The 20,681-nt window shown below is 40.8% G+C and overlaps 2 protein-coding genes across 53 annotated transcripts in view; one reads left to right on the forward strand and one right to left on the reverse strand.

Annotated features, from left to right (window-relative positions):
* Positions 1–1,967: 1,967 nt before the first annotated feature.
* Positions 1,968–14,842, forward strand: LOC127002064 (cell cycle checkpoint protein RAD17-like). Of its 3 annotated transcripts, none has more exons than XM_050867498.1 (12): positions 1,968–2,125; positions 3,785–3,856; positions 4,265–4,402; positions 4,558–4,677; positions 5,263–5,407; positions 5,610–5,799; positions 6,618–6,746; positions 6,866–7,050; positions 7,523–7,702; positions 8,089–8,318; positions 9,084–9,321; positions 10,806–14,842. In XM_050867498.1, exons 2-12 carry the CDS (start codon positions 3,830–3,832, stop codon positions 11,033–11,035), a joined length of 1,812 nt encoding a protein of 603 aa, XP_050723455.1. In that variant the 5' UTR covers positions 1,968–2,125; positions 3,785–3,829; the 3' UTR covers positions 11,036–14,842. The 3 variants fall into 3 exon arrangements, with proteins under 3 accessions (XP_050723455.1, XP_050723457.1, XP_050723458.1); XM_050867500.1 differs by having other exon boundaries at positions 1,986–2,078; XM_050867501.1 differs by lacking the exon at positions 1,968–2,125 and adding an exon at positions 2,164–2,186.
* LOC127002063 (ionotropic receptor 25a-like) overlaps positions 14,636–20,681 on the reverse strand; it is a 43,491-nt gene continuing 37,445 nt past the window's right edge. Inside the window, exons 20-25 of one of the 50 annotated variants that reach the window (XM_050867478.1) lie at positions 19,846–20,044; positions 16,177–18,035; positions 16,067–16,121; positions 15,902–15,956; positions 15,738–15,792; positions 14,636–15,681 (exon numbers count right to left, since the gene is read on the reverse strand). In XM_050867478.1, the coding sequence (XP_050723435.1) occupies positions 17,993–18,035; positions 19,846–20,044 (242 nt within the window). In that variant the 3' untranslated portion in view covers positions 14,636–15,681; positions 15,738–15,792; positions 15,902–15,956; positions 16,067–16,121; positions 16,177–17,992. Of the gene's footprint in view, positions 15,793–15,846; positions 18,036–19,845; positions 20,045–20,681 lie in introns of all 50 variants that reach the window. The other 49 variants (XM_050867474.1, XM_050867480.1, XM_050867482.1 and 46 more) reach the window with 49 other exon arrangements.

Genomic DNA, 20,681 nt, shown 5'->3' on the forward strand with positions numbered 1-20,681 from the left:
TGTTAATATGCCCCCATTAACACTTCCTCAACATCTTCATACGCAAAGAATCAGCTCCGACATCGCTGTACTTAGAATTAGGCGACTTCAACACACAGCCTATCACGCTCGCTTTCATCTCTGGCTTCCATCTTTCAAACACTTAATATATGTACCAATCTATAAGTATGGCTTCCTTTCCCACACTTTCACAGCCTCTTTATACACCAGGAAGCCGCTATACGAAACTACGAAACCGCTGTACGTGAGACTTGGTGACTAAAACAACCCGGCCGGCCATCCCCTCGTTTCAGTCTTTCTCAAACAACACATGAATCAATCTGTCCTCCCTTGCCCCTACCCCAGCCTCTTTGCCCAGCAGGAAGTAGCTACGTTAGATGATATTAGCTCTGGGAGTTTAATATTGAGTCAACACACATATATAAACGACCTTCTTCATAATTTAACTTCCAGAAATCTCAATTTATGCTTTCTATCCCTCTCTCTTCAACGTTCTTATACACCAAAAAGTAGCTACGTTAGATAATATTCGTTCTAGATGGTTAATGATTATGAAGGTAACACTCGTACACAAACAGCCATCTTCATATTTAACCTCGAGATCTCAATTTAACCCTTCTACCCTGTTTTTTCCTACCTTTCTCCTTGCACACTAGAATATAGCTACATAAATAATGATGGAAACAGCCCCCACCCCCCTCTACACACACACAATCATCTGCTTTGTTTATCTTCCAGGCCTCTCAGTTATCCATCTACCCTCCTTTAACACCTTTCAAAGCCTCCATATACCTCAAAAGACTGCTATAGTATAAATTATTAGGTCTGGGATGCTTCAAGGGATACAAAACACACATAGAAGGTGAAATAAATAGACCTACCTCCCTGCCGCGTCCTCCCCTCTCCGGCACACACAGGCAAATGGTTCATGATCTCGTAGGCGACTCTTGGTTCAGGCTTCAGTGCCGAGTTCGAGCAGCAATGGCGTACTGTAACCCAGAACTTATTTATGTTAGGGTTCAATGCGATAATTAACGGGGAAAAAGAATGAAGAGGCTTAGTGTTTAAATATATATGCCACATGCTAAAGGTAATGTTATGCACGGCCGGGAGTTTTGTGTTAAGCTGTCTGATTCCAAAGTACAAGATTTTTTTCTTTTACCTCGAATAAGTCTCTCTCTCTCTCTCTCTCTCTCTCTCTCTCTCTCTCTCTCTCTCTCTCTCTCTGTAACAACGATAACACCAACGATAATGACGATAATGATAATAATGACAAAAATATACATAATCATAATCAAAATAACGTACACCTCCGCAGTGCAGTGGCTAGCGTTCCTGCCTACGAATCTCTGGGCTCGAATTCCCCACTATTGATGTCAGTCCATGTCTTTATATTGATTGATTGATTGATTGATAGTATATTGATGCAAGTAAACAACAAAGGAGAAGGGAGGAACAGGCCATCCCGACCCCCAGGCAGTACAGCAGATGTGTGATAAAACAACTTAAGGATACATGTAGAAGTAGCACCAGGAAACTAAAAAGATACAATGGTAGGAGACAAGTGCTAAAAAGGTTATTTTCGTATCAACTGCAGGATCAACAAGCTTTTATAACGGGCTGCCTGTCACTTGGGATTGGCATTTAAAGTAGAATGGGCTAATCACACTGACGTCATATTCTTGATGTAAATAAAACCCCACACTGGCAGACGATAGAGTAAAACTGTTTGGTTGAAAATATAACTCTATCGTCTGCAAGTGTTTTTTTAATTTTTTTATTGACATTTAAAGTTGAAAAGGACACTTCAGGCAATCTCGGTCTGAGTTCAGGATTCTGTATTTCATCTTAACCCTGATTTTAGTGACCCAGTGAGATTTTCTACCTTATCTTTGCTCATTATGTTCTAGAAAGTATGCGTGAATGTCTTTATTTATGTAGTTAATAATGTTTTTGTCTAACCGTCCCACGTGTTGGTCTGACAAACGTAAACAACAACAAAGGGAGAGGCGAGGCGGCGAGGCGGGGAAGAAATTAATTAAAAGCCTTCCTAACCCTCATGATAAACAGTACAGAAGGTGACACAGATACCACGATAACTTCTTCCATCAATGGGATCTATAAGGTGACTGTTATTCCTGTGTTTAATGTCTGAGCAGTGTGTTACAAGCGTGTGCTATCAAACGGTACGATAAGATTAAGGGAAGATTGTAAAGAACATTTAGAGGAATTCTTGTGACAGTACAATTTTACCTGCCTACAGCAGTCAGCTTGTGTAGCCCTGCCATGTAACTGTGTTATTTATGTTGGTGTTGATAGTAATACCGTCATGTCATAATTACTTCAGAATTACACCCAACTCATTCTTCTGGCTGACACTTCTGATAGGTTTTTATGTGCTATTCATGGCCCTGATAACGGTTTCTGTTGGAGATTACTCATTTTAAGATTTGCCAGAAAAACTGTTAGCAGATTAACCCTTAGACCAGTGTTTCCCAACCTTTTTTTCAGGCGACCCCAATCATGCACCTCTAGACATGAATGCGACCCCACTAGTTTAGTTACATATGTGTTATTATAATACAATAACACCATGTTTGATATTTTGAGGTCTTGGCGACCGCAGGAAAAACGCTTGGTGACCTCACTTGGGGTCGCGACCCCAGGGTTGGGAAAGGGGGCCTTAGACAGAGGTGGAACTATATATAGATGGTTCAAAATTCAGTCAGTCAGTTTTGTATGGCAGAAATATAACAACACTTCCAGATTGCGGTAGAATCTACATATAGACGATAGTTAAAACGTCTATTATACGGCGTAACTACATTTATGCTACGGTCCTAATATCGGCAGTGACTTTATATAGACCATTCATTTTTGAGGGAGCTACTCTTCAAATACTGCCACCGTCTAAGGGCTAATTCGTAACATATTAAAACTTTACTGACGAAAATAGTTTCGATCTAAAAATTGGAGGGTGGGTTATACTTATAATTTACCTTTATTATTTTTATCAGCAATAGGCTATCATCTGTTAGGTTAAGGTGGGGTTCTGTTAGCTTATGAGCACATAGGATGGGGTTGGTGGTTGTTGCTTTACCGTACTAAAATGTGTGTAATCATAGATATTTATCATGACGGACTGGTGACTATATTAGTGGAGATAGGTTATTATATTTTATGTTAAGATGAGGTTATGTCAATTTTTTTTTATTTCTTAACTACAGGTACTTAATGAGCAGCGATAGGGTGTTATCTGTTTGGTTAAGGTGGGGTTGTGATTTTTAATAGTGTTCAAGTAATTAAGTGGTGATAGGTTATTATCCATTAGGTAGAATTAACAATGTAAATGGTCTCACAGGGTTGATATGTTTGTCAAGGAACTGAGTAAATAACTACACATGATTTATTTATTTGCTGAGCTGCTGCTCATTAAAATAGCCTTCCCCTTACATTTCACCTGTGTATTATGATCATGTATTATCAAACAGTATGAAACGGTTGGGGAAAGTTTGAAGAGTGAAAGAAATTTGTGTGATGCTAAGTACAGTTTACCTGCCTGAAATAATCTTACTATTTTACTATTATTATGCTTGATCTTGTAACTTCAATATATGTTAGGGGATAATCATAATCTGTACAAGCCACTAACAGCCCTGAATTGCTCCAGTCAGTTATATTCATACCATGTCACTGATACAAATATTTTTTTCACTTTACTGATAACTACACTGTACTGATATGACAATGCTATACTAACAACTACTTTTTCAATGAATTCTAGAACTGCAAGATCATTAAATAACCTGTAAAGGAAAAAATAACTGCCATGGCAAGCAAGAGACCACAAACAAAGGTAAGTCACAGAGATGTAGTTTTTACAGAGAGGAAACAAGACATAGAGGTGGCATGATAAACATGTTTGGGAAAGTAATTTAAGAAGAAAACAGTCTAGTATAAAGTCAAATCACTTTTGAAAAGTAAGAAAAGGTAAAAATTGAACTGTTCCATGTCAGCTCTAATTAGGTGACTTATTTTTCATATATTTCCACTATTCCCCTCATCAAAGATATATACATTGTATGAGGGTAAAAACAAACTGAGGTAGACTAACATCAGTTGCTATAGAACATTATTATAGAATCATACTAGTGTTCCAAAGGACATTTTTATTATTACTGTTACTCACTATCATTATTATTTGGTTTAGGCAAGCAACATCATTTTCAAGAGCCACTAACCTCATCATTCTTTCCATTCACAGGGCTCACCGTGGGTGGTGTCAAGCTTTGCAGACTTTGGCTTCAGTTCGTCCCCTCCATCAGACAAGAAGGTGATCAAACGTCCCCGAGAGCCAGGTGGACACTCCAGGAGGAATCAGAAGCACCAGCGCTCTCTACAGGTATTTCTAGCTTCTGTGTGAATGAGATATGTCTTTTAACAGTTGGTGGTTACTTACAGGGCTAGTCAGCATTGTGGATGGACCCTTACTTGTGTAGTGTTATTCTCTTTGGGAGTGGTAATGAGTCATGTCTTTTTACAGTTATTTGCTTACAGGGCAGCTCGACATTGTGGGTAGACCTGTACTCTCCCTCCACACGCGATGATCTGGCTGTTCACAAAAAGAAGGTGCAGGAGGTTGAGTCATGGCTGGTGGAGAGTGCTTCTGGAGTGAAGGTGAGTTGCTGTTAACCTTCCTTGCACTGATCTTAAATGCAGTGATTTGTTATATGATATTTGAAGCTAGTTTGCTGTCTTTATCCATCTCTGCAGAATAGCTATTAGACTTCAGAATAGTTCCATTATGAAAGGTGTCGGACAGTACAGTAGCATTTCAGCCAGAGTGTTTATGGTGTGCTTAAAAAAAATATAGCGGCAATAAAAAAGCACATGAAATCAATGGCTGAATGTTACAATTGATAAATAAACTTTTCTCTCCTCTTTATATAGTGGAGAGCTGCTTAAGATGTTATAGAAGTTTTGTATGATAATGTACATACTCTGTAAAATGTATACACTGTCAACATTGCCTCTTCTGGAACTAAATTTGATAATATGATATGGTATTATTTTTCCTCGCACATTTTATTCAAATTTTTTCCACCCCTCAGTTTGTCTCATTTACTGTAATGATAAAAATAACTAATTGATAACAAAAAAAACAAAAAAAAAAAAAATTGGCACACAAAAGAAAGGTAATGACCGTCGAGAGTGAATACTGTAGATATAATGTTTTTTGTCAGTCCAGTTCATCTCTTGCAGGGACGGAAGCTGCTGCTCTTGACGGGGCCCTCAGGATGTGGGAAGACAGCCACAGTGCGCGTCATGGCCAGGGAGGCGGGACTCAACCTGCTGGAGTGGACCAACCCAACGACAACGCCTTACAACAACACCTTCATGGAGCGAGGTCAGGCCTTGGGTGGCTGAGAGAGAAGCCTGTTATTCTTATTGATTTTTTATGCATTCTCCTTGATCTTTAGCAGCCAGTTATTCTTTTCAATTTTTGTGAATTCTGCTTGATCTTTTGCAGCCTCTTGCTGATTTTGTTTCACCCTCAAGATGATTTGAGTCATGATTCCTTAAAGCACAACTGATGCACACCCCCACAGAGGACAACAGCTGGCGGCCAGACGACACGGTGGCGCCCGTCAACCAGACCACACAGTTCTGGGATTTCCTGATGAGGTGCAGCAAGTACAGCAGTGTGTGCAGTGCGGGCAAGGCCGGCAACCTGGTGTGTGTGGAGGACTTCCCCAACGCTTTGCTCAGAGATCCTCCGTCCTTCCATTCTATGCTAAGGTAGTGTGTGTTTGCCAATTTGTGGATACCGTTCTACCTTGCACTCATCAGGCAAAAAAAAAAAACACAGTATGGTTCCTGAATAGAATGAGATTTTTTTTTTGGCAGCAAAGGAAGCAGTAAAAGGACAAAAACACAAACATTAAGAGCCTGGTAACCATTGCTCCTTTAAAAGATGAAGGCACATGTTCCTGCTGTTTCAATTTTCAATATTTAGTACATTTGACCTAAAGCTTGGAGGTTTAGTGGGTTAGAGTGTCAGCCATGAAAGTGAAGGGCCAAGGTGAGGCTTTTTTTTTTCTACAACAGAGGAGACAGTTCAAGGGTGTAAAAAAAAAAGAAAACAATAATGAAAAGAAGAAAACAATAATGAAAAAAAAAAAGCCCGCTACTTACTGCTCCTGAATAGAGAGGAGTGGCCGAAAAGAGAAATCAAAAGTTTGAACCCCAGTGCTGCTATATCATGTTAAGAAGGGTATCTGTTCTTAGTGACTCCGAGACACAATCCTAAAATAGTAAACTCAGTATGAACATGAGTAAAAGCTATCAAGAGAAAATACATGTAACCTGATCTGCCATTTCACTCTTCCTTTTGTGTGTTCATTTTGGTCCGTGGTTTGCACTTTTTAAGACCTTGTTGTACTCATTGATTTTGGGTTGAACATTTTGTACCTCACACCACTTGCAGACTGCTTTATTTCATACTATTTGGGACCTTACTGTTCCTCATATTTTTCTTTTTACTCTCAGACTCAATCAGAGAGTTTGATTATTCTCTATATCTCTCAGCTACCTACCCTCTCATGATGTCCCCTCAGGAAGTACAGCCAGCGGAGTAACGGCAGTCCACTCGTCTTCATCATGTCAGACTCCACACAGCAGTACGGCAGTGTCAAGCATCTCTTCCCTCCTGACCTCCAGCAGCAACTCTCCATTGTCAACATAGCGTAAGGGAACATGCCAGTGCAACCTAGATGGATTACAAGCTGGTTAATATGTGTTTTTATGTGTGAGTGTGTGAGCTTTTATATTTGTATGCTAGTATTTACACAAGATATCCCAACAGGTTCAACCCTATAGCGAGTAGCTTGATGGTGAAGGCTCTGAGTTGCATCCTGAGTGTGGAGGGTGCCAGTGAGGGCGGCTGGGGTCATGCACAGCCCACCAAAGAGGTTCTCAGTGCCCTGGTGGAGGCTTCCGGAGGGGATATACGCAGTGCCATCAATGCCCTACAGTTTGCCACCAAGAAAGGTAAGGAAGGAGAACATTCTTATTAAGGGGTAATATATTCAAAGGTGAAGGGAAAGATGAATAAAAGGACTGTCACATGGTAAAGCCACACCCACTAGACAGTTACTAGAGAGAAAATTACAAGGAATATGCATTAGAGGGCATTAAAAAGAAACACAGATGTACAGGACTATATTTAAGTGAAGATTAGGAGGACCAGAGCAGGAAGCAAATGGAATAGAGTAAATAGAGACTTCCTGTAGCCATGAGACTGAGGATATTGCAAAAAACATCCATAAGAAGAGACAAGTTTACTTTATAATGTTAAGACTGGTTGCTGTGTATTAGAAAGGTATGGGAAAGGAGTTGTATGGACAGGAGTAAATTGAGAAAACTTTTATAAATGCCTGCTTAAGAAAACTGAAAAATATCCAGTAGAACAAATTATATTACGAGATATTGCTATTATTAATACTTATTTCTTTCCTGGCAGATGTGGGGAACATTGAGGGCCTCTTCTCTGACTCATCCAAGAAAGAGAAGCCTGGGAGGAGAGGCAAGAAAAACACCAAGTCAAAGTCTGCAAGCACTGAGGAAGCACATGTGGCCGTGGGGGGGAAGGATGCGTCTCTCTTCCTCTTCAGGGCACTGGGCAAAGTTCTCTACTGCAAAAGTAAGTACAAATGTCTCCTTAAACCAAACTCATTAATCCCATAAAAACATATCCATAACTACTGTGGAGAAAGGTATACGACAGGACACTCTCACAGACACAGTGGCTAGGAGGCCAAAATCTATGAATCAAAAAAAATGAAACAGTGAATTGTCTCGAGTAATAGCTAATTTTTCTCTGGTAAATCCTGTTGCTGCACTGCACTACAACTAGGGTCTGCAAAATCAAGGGTCCACTGTAGTGTTTTGTATTTGTGACATTTTTGCAGTGCAGTTTTATGAGCTGTATATGTTAATGAATAAGATACATGTCTCTTGCTTGAGATGAATAATTTTATAACATTTTACACTTGTCTTCTAAATGCTCTCTCACGATAACCTTTCCAGGGATCTCAGACAAGGGAGTGACGGAACCCTTACCCAAGCACCTGAAGGAGCATGAGAGGCTGCCGCTGCAAGAGGTTCCTGAGAGTATCTATGAGAAGACGTCCATGGGCGCCTCCAGCTTCAGCCTCTTCCTGCACCAGAACTACCTGCCCTTCTTCACAGACATCGACAGTGTTGCAAGGGCCGCTCACTACCTCGCAGACTCCGATGTGTTGAGTGCATACTGGATGGTTAGTAGAAGAGTTTGAGTCATTATTACTCTTGTTTGTATTACTGTTACTATTATGCTGAAGTAGTATTTGCTTGTCATTACACTTAAATCATCTATCTATCCATCTGTAGCTCTGATCTGGTGACAGTGATTCCTTACCTACACAAGATGGTTATAATATACGCCCATATTGCAGTCTTTCCCTTCCTAAGCCATTCCCTTGAGTTCAGTTCAGACAATATCCATCAGCCAGATCCTGAACCTTTCAAGAACCACTTTTATGGGTTAACAATTCTGTCCAACATGTAATTTTTTTGAGTGGTGTTTGGTGCAAATATACCTTGGAAAAAAATTATTGGAAGTGACATTTGTGGAATATAACAAAAGGCAAAATACAGTTCAGAAGCTGCTGTTGCTTTTTGAGTTGGTAATAATTGACATTTTTTAGCAGGGGAAAGCTTTGAACATTGCTGATAGTCTCTGGCACTTCAAGATATCGATAGTCCATTAACCCTTAGACAGTGGTGGAACTATTATAGACGGTCCAATATTTAGCCAGTCAGTTTTGTATGGCAGAAATATAACAACACTTCCAGATTGCGGTAGAATCTATATGTAGACGATAATTAAACATCTCTAATGCGGCGTAACTACATTTATGCTACGGTCCTAAGGTCGGCAATGACTATATATAGATCATTCATTTTGGGGGGAGCTACTCTGCAAATGCTGCCGTTGTCTAAGGGCTAACAACTAACAATATGGTGATTCTTGACTTGCACAGGACAGAGACGTGTTGGAGGGCTACTCAACATCCCTCACTGCGAGAGGCTTGATGCACCCGAACAAAGGAGGCAGCTCTGGGGGAGGCTGGCGGCCCCTCACACGCCCCCAGTGGTACTCTGTCACCAAGCAGATGCAGCAGCACTCGGCAGCACTCAAGCTGGAGCACTGCAGGCACTCACTCACCATGGAGGAGCTTGTGACAGACCTGGTGCCTCTCAAGTGCAAGATTCTAAGTGGTGAGGATGCTGTGATTGTTTTTGATTGTTCTTTTTAGCATGAGATGAGAGTAGCAGGTTGGTGTTCATGTAAAAAGAAATATCAGTCAACTTGCCACCATCATTGAAAAGGAAGGTGCATGATTAGTGTGTCCTGTCCTTTCCAGTAATATACCATTCAGAAAGTTGGTTCCTCACATAAGATCTAGAGACAGCCAAGCATTATGCAAAGAGGAGTGGGGAGAAAAATGGTGGGTACAACATGGAAAGATAGGAGGTGAGCATCATGGGTTAGGGAACAAACAAGGGCTGAAGATATTCTAATGGTGATCAAGAACAGGAAATAGTCTTGGATGGATTTTATAATTGATGGACAACCAATGTAATATAGGAGCGGCGAGTAGCGTTTTTTTTTATTTATTTATTTATTATTTTTTTTTTGTACTCTTTTTGTTGCCCTTGACCCGTGACATCTGATGTAAAAAAAAAAAAATAGAGTGGCAACCCAGAAATTGCAGGCTTCAGGGCAGACAGAGAACCAGATGAAGAGATGCAATTAGATCCTTTCCCAGAGCTGGATGGAGTACACTAACATCAGACAGAGAAAAATGGAAAATGACAGGAAAGCAATTTATCCAACAGCAAACAAATAATGACTGAATGATGATGATGGAGTACACCTAACATCAGACAGAGAAAAATGGAAAACAAATAATGACTGAATGATGATGATGGAATACACCTAACATCAGATAGAGTTAGAAAATGATGGGAAAGCCCTTTGTCCCTCAATGTCATAATAATAACTTGATGATGATGATGATGGGGATGATGATAATTATATATGTAAGCCCTAACTCATCTATACTTGCTTTTATAAGGGCAGTGATTAACAAGCTTTTTTTCTCACTTATTTTTGCCCTTAACCCGGTAGCAGCGGGGATCACGTTTCTTAATGGTCCATCCAAGTGAAAAAAATGAGAAAAAATCACCCCTCACGCTAACCATTTCATAATATATATCAAAGCATTTGTGATCAGATTATGTATCATCTACTTTTAGGGTTTTATATCATGGCACAAATTTGGCCCGTCGTTGCTACAAGGTAAAGCCACAAATTTGGCCCATCGTTGCTACAAGGTAAAGCCACAAATTTGGCCCGTCGCTGCTACAAGGTAAAGCCACAAATTTGGCCCGTCGTTGCTACAAGGTAAAGCCACAAATTTGGCCTGTCGTTGCTACAAGGTAAAGCCACAAATTTGGCCCGTCGCTGCTACAAGGTAAAGCCACAAATTTGGCCCATCGTTGCTACAAGGTAAAGCCACAAATTTGGCCAGTCGCTGCTACAAGGTAAAGCCACAAATTTGGCCCGTCGTTGCTACAAGGTAAAGCCACAAATTTGGCCTGTCGCTGCTACCGGGTTAAGCTGCTTCCTTTACTGTAAAAAAAAATAATAATAATAATAATAATAATAATAATAAATAACATAACTCTTTCCCCCACAGGGTCATCATACACCATCCAGGAGGTGGGCCGCCTATCAAACACAAGGAGGATGCACTACTTGGAGCGTCTTGGGGAGCTGGACGTTACCAACACCATCACCGAGGAGGAAGAGAGAGAGACAGCGACCCTAACTGCCCTCACTGAGCCCCAAGAAGCTGCCGACAGCAGACAGGCTGAGGAGGACCTGGAGGATGAGGAGCTGACTATAGAAGACCCAGATGAGGACTGATTCCCTGGTGTCCTTGAGGCATCCTGAGTTTGTCTTTCCACAGTATTAAAAGACATCAAATGAACAAATAAATTGGCTATGTCTGGCAGAGTTCAGGTGCCTTTACTTGGTGATATTAAACTTAAAGTAACACACACACACACACACACACACACACATGCACACACACAAGTAATTTTTATCATGCTGCAAAAATCTGCTTGGAATAAACTCTGTACACAATAACTTTTCCTGGTGATGGCAGCCACATATGGAGGGCTGTAAACCAGGTGTCAGGCCAGTCATGAGGTGGTGATGCGCCGGTGCTTCCTGGCTCTCTCAGTCGCCACATTCTGGGGGAGCATCATAGAGTGTGTTCACCAATTTGTACTTACCACCAGAGCCACAGAATAGAAGTTGACCATCTTCATCACAGGTGCCATATAGTTACCAGCAGAGCTATGGGCAACTCATATTGATGTTGATGCAATAGTGTTTTTTTGTGCTCTAGGTATTGTGATAATATTGAAGAACACTATTGTATTGGCATCACTTTGAATTTTGCAAGGTTCTTTTGGTAACAGCCTGGTGGATGGACGTCCTGATGGACTTGGTGCCTGTGATCAAGGTGGCCAAACTCTCCTCTTCTGTGGCTCTGCTTACCACTGCAACAAGTACTCATCAGCAGTGCTCTGAAAAGCTAAGCTGAACTATGAAAAATCTCTTAGTTCATGCATCATCTCAATTTATTTATTTATTTATTATTTTTTTTCCTGGTGTGAGTACTGATGGGAACAATAATGACAGGCACACACACTCATTGTATAATGTGTGATTATTTATTTGTGTCTCTCCTTACCCCTGCCACTCAGGGCTCCCTCAAGAAGGTAACCATGGCAGAAGAGTCTATTTTTCTCATGTTCATTGTAGTGTCCTGTTACATGTATATATAAATTGATGAATACATTTTTTGTAGAAATGTTGTATGTTATACCAGACCTTCCCCAACACTCATCTCACTGATCACTCACCTCCTCTGTGCATGCTCCTCATGGCCTGTGTTATGAATTCCCTCTCTTCCTCTATTTTACTACAAAAGTCTGTCACTGTTATCTTTGAATAAGACCATAACTCAGTCTTACTCCCCCTCTGGTGCTGGGCTTCCTGCACCACATCCTTTTACCTTAACTGGTCTCATTTTCACAGTCTTCTCATTAAAATTTTACCTCATCTCTGTCCATTCAGTACTTCCCATTGCTGATGTATTTTAAAGTACCTTATATATGTCTTCTGTTTTCTCACCAGCGAGCTTCATGTTCTGCTATCCTTATGTTTGCACCCCTTCATCCTTCTAATTTTGGATCAGAATGCATTGCTGTTTCCTCCTTACTTTCACTTGACCATACTATTGCTGCCTGGGAAAATTAATGTTTGATTCATAGAAAGCTGCAGGGAACAGGGTCTGGCTGCCTGATATTGTTAGAGCCTGGCAAATGTTGAATGACCTAGGAAGGGATGCAGCAGCTCAAGCATATTTTTCTTCCAGTACATCTTAACAGCTCATAATAACTGTCCTTTCTTTTTATACCCAACATACTTAACACAGGCAACTCACCCTTGAAGGAAGAGCAGCTCTGCGTGGGCCACACCTGGAGCCTAGGAAACACCTGGACATAAACGGATATACTGTAAATGACTGACCCTCTAAAGAAAAACAATAATATGGCCTTGAGTATTTTTAGCTGATAAAGTAGATCAAACAAAATAAACACAACAGAACTATCAGCAAAACAAGAGAACAAACGGAAAACAACTAAATGAAAATAGAAAACAAACAAATATACAAACAGTGACTCTTTTAAGTTCCATGTCAAAGAAAACACCTTGAACAAATGCTGCGTCACAGTCTACAAATGACACACTCCTTCAGTGAAATAAAAAAAAAGGCTTTGGAAGTGCCTGGCCAATGAAACAAAACTGAGACAAAGATAGCGCTGTCTCCTTGCAAGTTTCTGGTTAATGAAACGAAGTAGTGTTGTATTAAAGTCCTTCCAAATTGGGTTTTACTGAAGAATTGGATTTATGCTCAGACATGGGAACACTTCTTGCCTTGCGCCAACACTGTTACGTACGCTGCTCGAGTGTGGCCTCAGCTCAAGGGGACAACATTAGTCCACTGAGCAGAAATTAAGTTGTTATTGTGATCTTTCCTCCACTGACAACTTGATATTCATCCTGGTAAAGGCCACACTGAAGACACCTGAGATGCATCACTATCGAAATCAGACTCCGGGCTCGGCAAGAATCTGAATGTACCCTGCCGATTCTTCTCACACTAAAACAGTTAATGATTATGTAATACGCTATAATGATCAGTTGAAGATTGAAATGTGAACTGAGGAAATGGACTTGGTAGTTGAGAATGGTTGATGTGTTTGGAGGATTTCAACCAAAACATTCACAGAGGGGCTTATGGGCCTTCAAGGTACAGCATCAGACACAGGGAGATGATAGGCCGTGGGTGGTTCAAAGTAGACCACAAAGATGCTCTATTCTGGCTTGAGATAAATGAAGTGTATATTTCAACCCCCTGTTCATTTCTCTATTATGACAAACCCCCCAATGCTTTATACGGCGGAACATTATCGTTCTGGTGAAAGTTTTGGGTGCCCACTAATGTTGTAAGTACTTAAGCTTTATTATAAGGAGTGTGTTTACGACCATTCTTACTGATGCATCGTTGTCTGCAGTGGCATAGCTAGAAGGTGGTAGGGAGGGGGAAAACAGTCTATCTCGAGAATCTTCGTTTCCCTATAAATAAGAAAACAAATAAGAGCAAGGAGTGCCCTTCAAAACACGGTCATTGTAAGGGAAGGACCATCAAGACTGAGGAGGGGTAAGAAAGATGAAGAAATAAAATTGTTACAGATATTTTCGACTCCAGGAACCAATTTGAACCCCCTACAGTTACCAGATTATCGTACTCAGAGCCACATATCTGTTGCCAAGAAACACTAATAATTAACCATTTAAACGATAATCATATATGAAGGCAGTTATTTGGGTGATGAAAGCAGTTTTTGGGTCGGAAATCGGCAAATAAATAAAGAGGAGAGGAAGGCAGAGAAGGGATAGGGAAGTAAGAATGTGATGGAATATGGAAAACGAATGAAAGGAGAAAGAGGAAATTTGGAATACGATAGAATGGAAAGGAGGAATACCAAGGAAAGGGAAGGAAATCGAAAGGAAGATAAGGGATAGGAAAGTACAAACATGGAAGAATGAGGAAATGAAGTAAATATAAAAATAAAATCTGGAATTGAAGAGGGGTGTCTGAGGGAAGGGAAAGGGGGATGAAGGATGAAAAGGATAAGATGAATGGAAAAAGGGAAATGAGGTGAGGAAGAAAAGAAAAAAAACAAAAGAGGGAAGAGATAATTAAGGTGAAGGACGGAGTAGAGAACTAGTAGGCAGAGTACGATAATTTGACAACGTTGCGGGCCCTCTCAATCGCCCATACCCGTCGCTAAGCCCCTGACTGTATAACTGCGGGAAAAAGTCTTAAGTTTCAAGATCATCAACTCCGTAACACCACAAGGACACGTTTATTGATACACTAACATTACGGTGAGCTTTACTGCAGGAACCTTGCAGACTGAAGTATATAACGTTTGTATATATAGGATTAACCAATGTCGACTATCTAATACCATTACAGAGGAGTGGAGCCTGTTGAGTGTCCCTGTAGATCCTTCAAGACAGGTTTCTTCTGCTAGCATATCACACCTCGACAATGAAGTAGTAGTAGTAGATGTAGTAGTAGATGTAGTAGTAGCAGTAACAAAAGTAGTATTAGAAGTAGTACTTAGTTGTAGTGGTATTAGTAGTCATAATCGTACAGTCATCTTAATATCAACAAACCATTTAACATTTACCAGCCTTAATATAACTTCATTTTTAACCCGTTACATATAAAACAACGGATTATTATTTTACTCTGTTCATGTTTATAAGAACAATACTCATAAGAAAGAGATACAAAGCATCTTATTGACATCGCAACTAGACATGTAGAAGTTCAGCTGCTTTAATAACCTCTACGTTAAGACATGAAGCCAAGGAGAAATGAAGTATGAGTCTAAAGCATTCATGAGTGAGGGGAACAGTGTGTGAGATGAGGGGGCCGGATCCCTTCTCAACCCTCACTCAGGACAGCTTCCGATCTCATTCTCTCCGTACTAAAATAAGTCCCTAGGTTCATGTCTGAGCTGTTGTAGGCAAGACAGGACTGGCAATGTGTTATCTGTGCCTAGTTGATGTATAAGCCGCTGTGTTTATGTATTTTGGGTAACAGATTAAGCCTCACTCTGTTCAATATGTATAGGGTTTGTTTGACAGTTCACACACAGCGGTCCAACGATATAGATTTGTTCCTCTAAGCCCCACCTTCTCTTCTTAAATCAATAAACACCACCAGATAACTCATTCCTCTAAACCTCACCTTCTCTTCTTAAAAACAATAGACGCCACCAGATGACTCATTCCTCTGAACCTCACCTTCTCTTCTCAAAACAATAGACTCCACCAGTAAGCCCATTCCTCTAAACCCAACCTTCTCTTCTTAAAACAATAGACGCCACCAGTAAGCCCATTCCTCTAAACCCCACCTTCTCTTCTTAAAAACAATAGACGCCACCAGTAAGCCCATTCCTCTAAACCCCACCTTCTCTTCTTAAAACAATAGATGCCACCAGTAAGCCCATTCCTCTAAACCCCACCTTCTCTTCTTAAAACAATAGATGCCACCAGTAAGCCCATTCCTCTAACCCCACCTTCTCTTCTCAAAACAATAGACTCCACCAGTAAACCCATTCCTCTAAACCTCACCTTCTCTTCTTAAAACAATAGACTCCACCAGTAAGCCCATTCCTCTAAACCCCACCTTCTCTTCTTAAAACAATAGACTCCACCAGTAAACCCATTCCTCTAAACCTCACCTTCTCTTCTTAAAACAATAGACTCCACCAGTAAACCCATTCCTCTAAACCCCACCTTCTCTTCTCAAAACAATAGACTCCACCAGTAAGCCCATTCCTCTAAACCCCACCTTCTCTTCTCAAAACAATAGACTCCACCAGTAAGCCCGTTTCTCTAAACCTCACCTTCTTAAAACAATAGACGCCACCCGATGACGCATTCCTCTAAACCTCACCTTCTTTTCTTGCGTGTTATTATTTTCAAGGTTTACTTCATCTCTCTGTCTAAAACAAAACATAAATAACCTCAACCAATCACCAATGACTCTATAGAAAAGGGGCATGGCTTAATGTCTAAAACAAAACATAACCTCAATCAATCACCAATGACTCTATAGAAAAGGGGCGTGGCTTAAGTTCACACGTAGGCTGGCTGTGGTGCGCATGAACTGTCGAACAAACCCTAGAGCTATACCTTCTTCATAAACATCTTCGTGGGTATAACAGGAACACTCTCGACTATATATAACCTCTATGGCAAAACACCGACACGTATACAGCTTCGCTAAATACTAAATATCACCTAATTTGTCTCTCTCGTTAGCTATGTACACCTCACGCCCACCCTTCTCCCTCGGTACAAATATATTGGTAATGAGCAAAAGATCGATAGAGTTAATGGTTGAATGGCTTGGAAAGGGTGACTAACCAAAACAGACAGACCAAAACAGACCAAAAAAAAAAAAAAAAAAATCCAATGTGCTGCAAAATATTATACAAGAAACGTATCTAGTATTCTTCATAAAAACAAACTCTAGACTTATTAACGTATAACTTAAAACGAATATTCAGTAATAATCTTCATCTTCCTATATTTTTTTCTGATTTCCATTTCCCTCTTCCCATTTCTCTATCTCTGTATTATTTTCCTATTTTCATTTCCCTCCGTGTACATTTTCTATTTTTCCATCTTTCTATATATTTTCCTATCTTCATTTCCCTTTTTCCCATATCTCCATCTTTCTATATTATTTTCTATTTCCATTCCCCTTTTTCCCATTTCTCCATCTTTCTGCCCTATTTTCCTATTTCCATTTTCATTTTCCCCATTTTTTCACCTTTATCATTCTCCTACTTCCATTACCCTTTTTTCCCATTTCTCCACATTTCTATATTATTTTCCTGTTTCTTTATTATTTTCCTTTTTCCTTGCTAATGGGTTTCAGGGGCCGTGTAACATCATTTTTCGGGAGCAACATTTTAACCATGCGTCGAATAAGGAGGATAATTTGGAAAAGCGTGATGTTTAATAGTCGATGTTTTTGCTTGCTAGTCTCTACCCAGCCCGATCATATGCATCAATAATTTTAACGCCTGATTTTTTAAGCGTCGTTTTAGCCACCCTTAAGAACAATGTGGCTAATTTGTCTTTTGGGGCCATTTTTCAAAGCGTGGTTTTGTTGATTTTTTTTGGTTTGATCGTCTACCTGCTTTCATGAATCCACTCCAGTTTCAACACCTGCCTTGCTTACTACACTAGATTTTACTCATCTTGGTAGCTTCCTAATACGACTGAGAGTAAATAACGTCCAAAATAGATAATAAAAACTCACAAAAAGATGGAATTTTAAGACCGTTCCTTCAGCTCATTGTAAGAATACATCCACCGTTATAAAAATAAATATAGTCACCCTTACCAAGCTGAAACGAGCTCGAACGAAGCACAGAAGCCTCGAAACACAGAAAACCTCAACGAAGCGAGTAATGAAGCCGGAATGAACTGACTGACAGAACCGATACACGACTTTAGAAAAATATCGAATGTATGGATAATGTAGAAGCAGTCGCAGTAGTAGTAGTAGTAGTAGTAGTAGTAGGATAGTAGTAGTGACGGTGGGGTTACGCTTTCAGATGGAACGCCACGAGAAAAAGGAATGCAGGACTTGAAACGAAGGAGCTCGAAGTCCCGCCCACCACCCAGCGTCGCAACCCGTCCTCCTCCCTACCACGGATTGCCCACAGGAGCGATGTCGTAGCCGTCGTTGCTTGGGAAGGAGACGACCGGAGCGTTAGTGAAAGAGAGGACCAGCGGGAAAAGAGGGAAAGACAGGCAATAAGGAAAGATAATTGAAATGAAAGGAGGCTCGGATAGAGAGGTGAATCAGTGTGCGAGGTTTGCATACGAGAGGAAAAGAAGTTAAAGATGGTTATTAGTAGGAAAAGACGGAAGGAATGATGAGGCATGCAATAATAGACTTGAGGTGAATATAAAGACGTGGTATAAACATGAAAATAAGCTAGTTAGATGCAGTTAAAGGTGTGAGAGGCTTAAGGGGTTGGTTAAAAGATTCAATCACGTAGTTTTTGAAGATGCTGGCTGAACAGGTAACACTATTAGACGTGAGGTAAATAAACAAGCGTGAGGTTGATAGGTTACAGAACAAGTAAGTAAACTCGCTGATGATTATGCTGGTACAGTTTTCCAGTCATGCAGTTTATAGTAGCTGGTAACACTATTAGACGTGAGGTAAATAAACAAGCGTGAGGTTGATAGGTTATAGAACAAGTAAATAGACTCGCTGGTGATTATGCTGGTTTAGTTTTTCAGTCATGCAGTTTATAGTAGCTGGTAACACTACTAGACGTGAGGTTGATAGGTTATAGAACAAGTAAATAAACTCGTTGATGATTATGCTGGTTTATTTTTCCAGTCATGCAGTTTATAGTAGCTGGTTAGACCGTGGATTAGACAAGCAAGACTATATAGACGTGAGGCGGATGAGCAAGCGTGGGGTGAACAGAGAGCAACATTCATATCTTTTGGTTGTATCACAGACATATAAACAACCCACTGACATCCTGGTTCAGTGTTTCAGTTGTGCAGTTCTTGAAGTTGCTGGTTAGACAGGCACAGCTAGATCAGAAGCGAATAAACAGGCGTGTTTCAAGCGTGTTAAGTGTTTCAGTCGCATTTTTTTTTCTTTTTTTTTTTTTCATTTCAGGATGCTGATTAGTGAGGCAAGGCGACGTGAGACGAATGAACGAGCGTGTATAACAGGTTGCAACATTCACATAATAAGTAACTAAAAAGAAAACATACAAACAAAAATACAACAAACTCAAAACTCCCACAATACCAAACTAACTAAAACTATTTACCTCTAATACAGTTTATGGGCGACTGCGAGTGCGTTTAATGGAAAGGAAAAAAAGTAGATTAGCAATAGTGTAGCTTATATCATATGTACATTTATGCACACAAACAAACACAGTGCAGGCGAATCTGAGTTAGGCTAAATATAAATAGACGAGCTAACACACACACAAGTTACGTGAATGTGACTGGGGCGGGTGACCGTTGAGTGTGCGTTAGAGCATTGTTACTAGGAGCTAAGGTGGAGTGCTTAAGGTAGATTTTGCTTTCTAGATAACTTAGTATTTGGGTCAGTAGAGAGTAAGTTATGTTAATTTGTAAATACTTCTAAACAAAACTATGTACATTTTTTTCTCTTCAGGCAGACATATTATTACTTGAAAATGAAAGACTGTTACACACACACACACACACACACACACACACACACACACACACACACACACACACACACACAATTACAAACATACGATCCCCTCTTTCCGTCCCTTCTCTCATTTTTTCCATACTTATTTCCCTCTCCTGGTCTACTTATGGTGATATTTAACACTCAAATCTCTTCTCATTTCTCTTTTTATTTCCTTTCCTTTCATACTTCTTTCCCTTTAACCCTTTTCTTCCCTCTTACGAGCCTCCTCCCCACATTCTCCCACCCATCCCTAAAGATCTATGTGAATCTATGTAAACACTCGGCTCCTCACTTGTACTCCGTGTTGAAGTTGGACTTGTCGGAGGTAAAGTTCGTCTTCTGGACGTCGCCGCTCGGGAACTCCTTCACGTTGACGACCCTGCCGGAGTCGGTGATGCGCGGGGTCTTGCGATGCTTGTACCACCAATACTCGAAGGCCAGGGTCACGCAGGCCAGACCGATGCCCACGAAGATCACGATGAACACACCACCTGGAGGAGAGAGGGAGAGAGGGTGATGGTTGTGGTAGTGGAACGGTGTTTGGGTGGAAATGGTGGGTGGGTGGTAATGATAGTTGGTTGGTAGTGGTAGTTATGTGGTAGCATTGGCTGGGTGATAGAGGTGGTTGGGTGGTAGTGATAGTTGGGTAGTAGTGGTGGTTAGGTGGTAGTATTGGTTGGGTGGTAGAGGTGGTTGGGTGGTAGTGATAGTTGGGTGGTAGTGGTGGTTAGATGGTAGTATTGGTTGGGTGGTAGAGGTGGTTGGGTGGTAGTGATAGTTGGTTGGTAGTGGTAGTTATGTGGTAGCATTGGCTGGGTGGTAGAGGTGTTTGGGTGGTAGTGATAGTTGGTTGGTAGTGGTGGTTATGTGGTAGTACTGGCTGGGTGGTAGAGGTGGTTGGGTGGTAGTGATAGTTGGTTGGTAGTGGTAGCTAAGTGGTAGTATTGGTTGGGTGGAAATGGTGGGTGGGTGGTAGTGATAGTTGGTTGGTAGTGGTAGCTAGGTGGTAGTATTGGTTGGGTGGTAGAGGTGGTTGGGTGGTAGTGATAGTTGGTTGGTAGTGGTAGCTAGGTGGTAGTATTGGTTGGGTGGTAGAGGTGGTTGGGTGATAGTGATAGTTGGGTGGTA

Source organism: Eriocheir sinensis, chromosome 22 (genome assembly GCF_024679095.1).
Source record: "Eriocheir sinensis breed Jianghai 21 chromosome 22, ASM2467909v1, whole genome shotgun sequence".
Taxonomy (NCBI): domain Eukaryota; kingdom Metazoa; phylum Arthropoda; class Malacostraca; order Decapoda; family Varunidae; genus Eriocheir; species Eriocheir sinensis.

Excerpts from the sequence above, each read along its gene's own strand:
- LOC127002064 (XM_050867498.1), top strand. The coding sequence starts at position 3,830 with ATGGCAAGCAAGAGACCACAAACAAAG. Across the intron at positions 5,800-6,617 it reads TCCTTCCATTCTATGCTAAG|GAAGTACAGCCAGCGGAGTA; the intron begins GTAGTGTGTGTT and ends ATGTCCCCTCAG. Across the intron at positions 7,703-8,088 it reads CAAAGTTCTCTACTGCAAAA|GGATCTCAGACAAGGGAGTG; the intron begins GTAAGTACAAAT and ends TAACCTTTCCAG.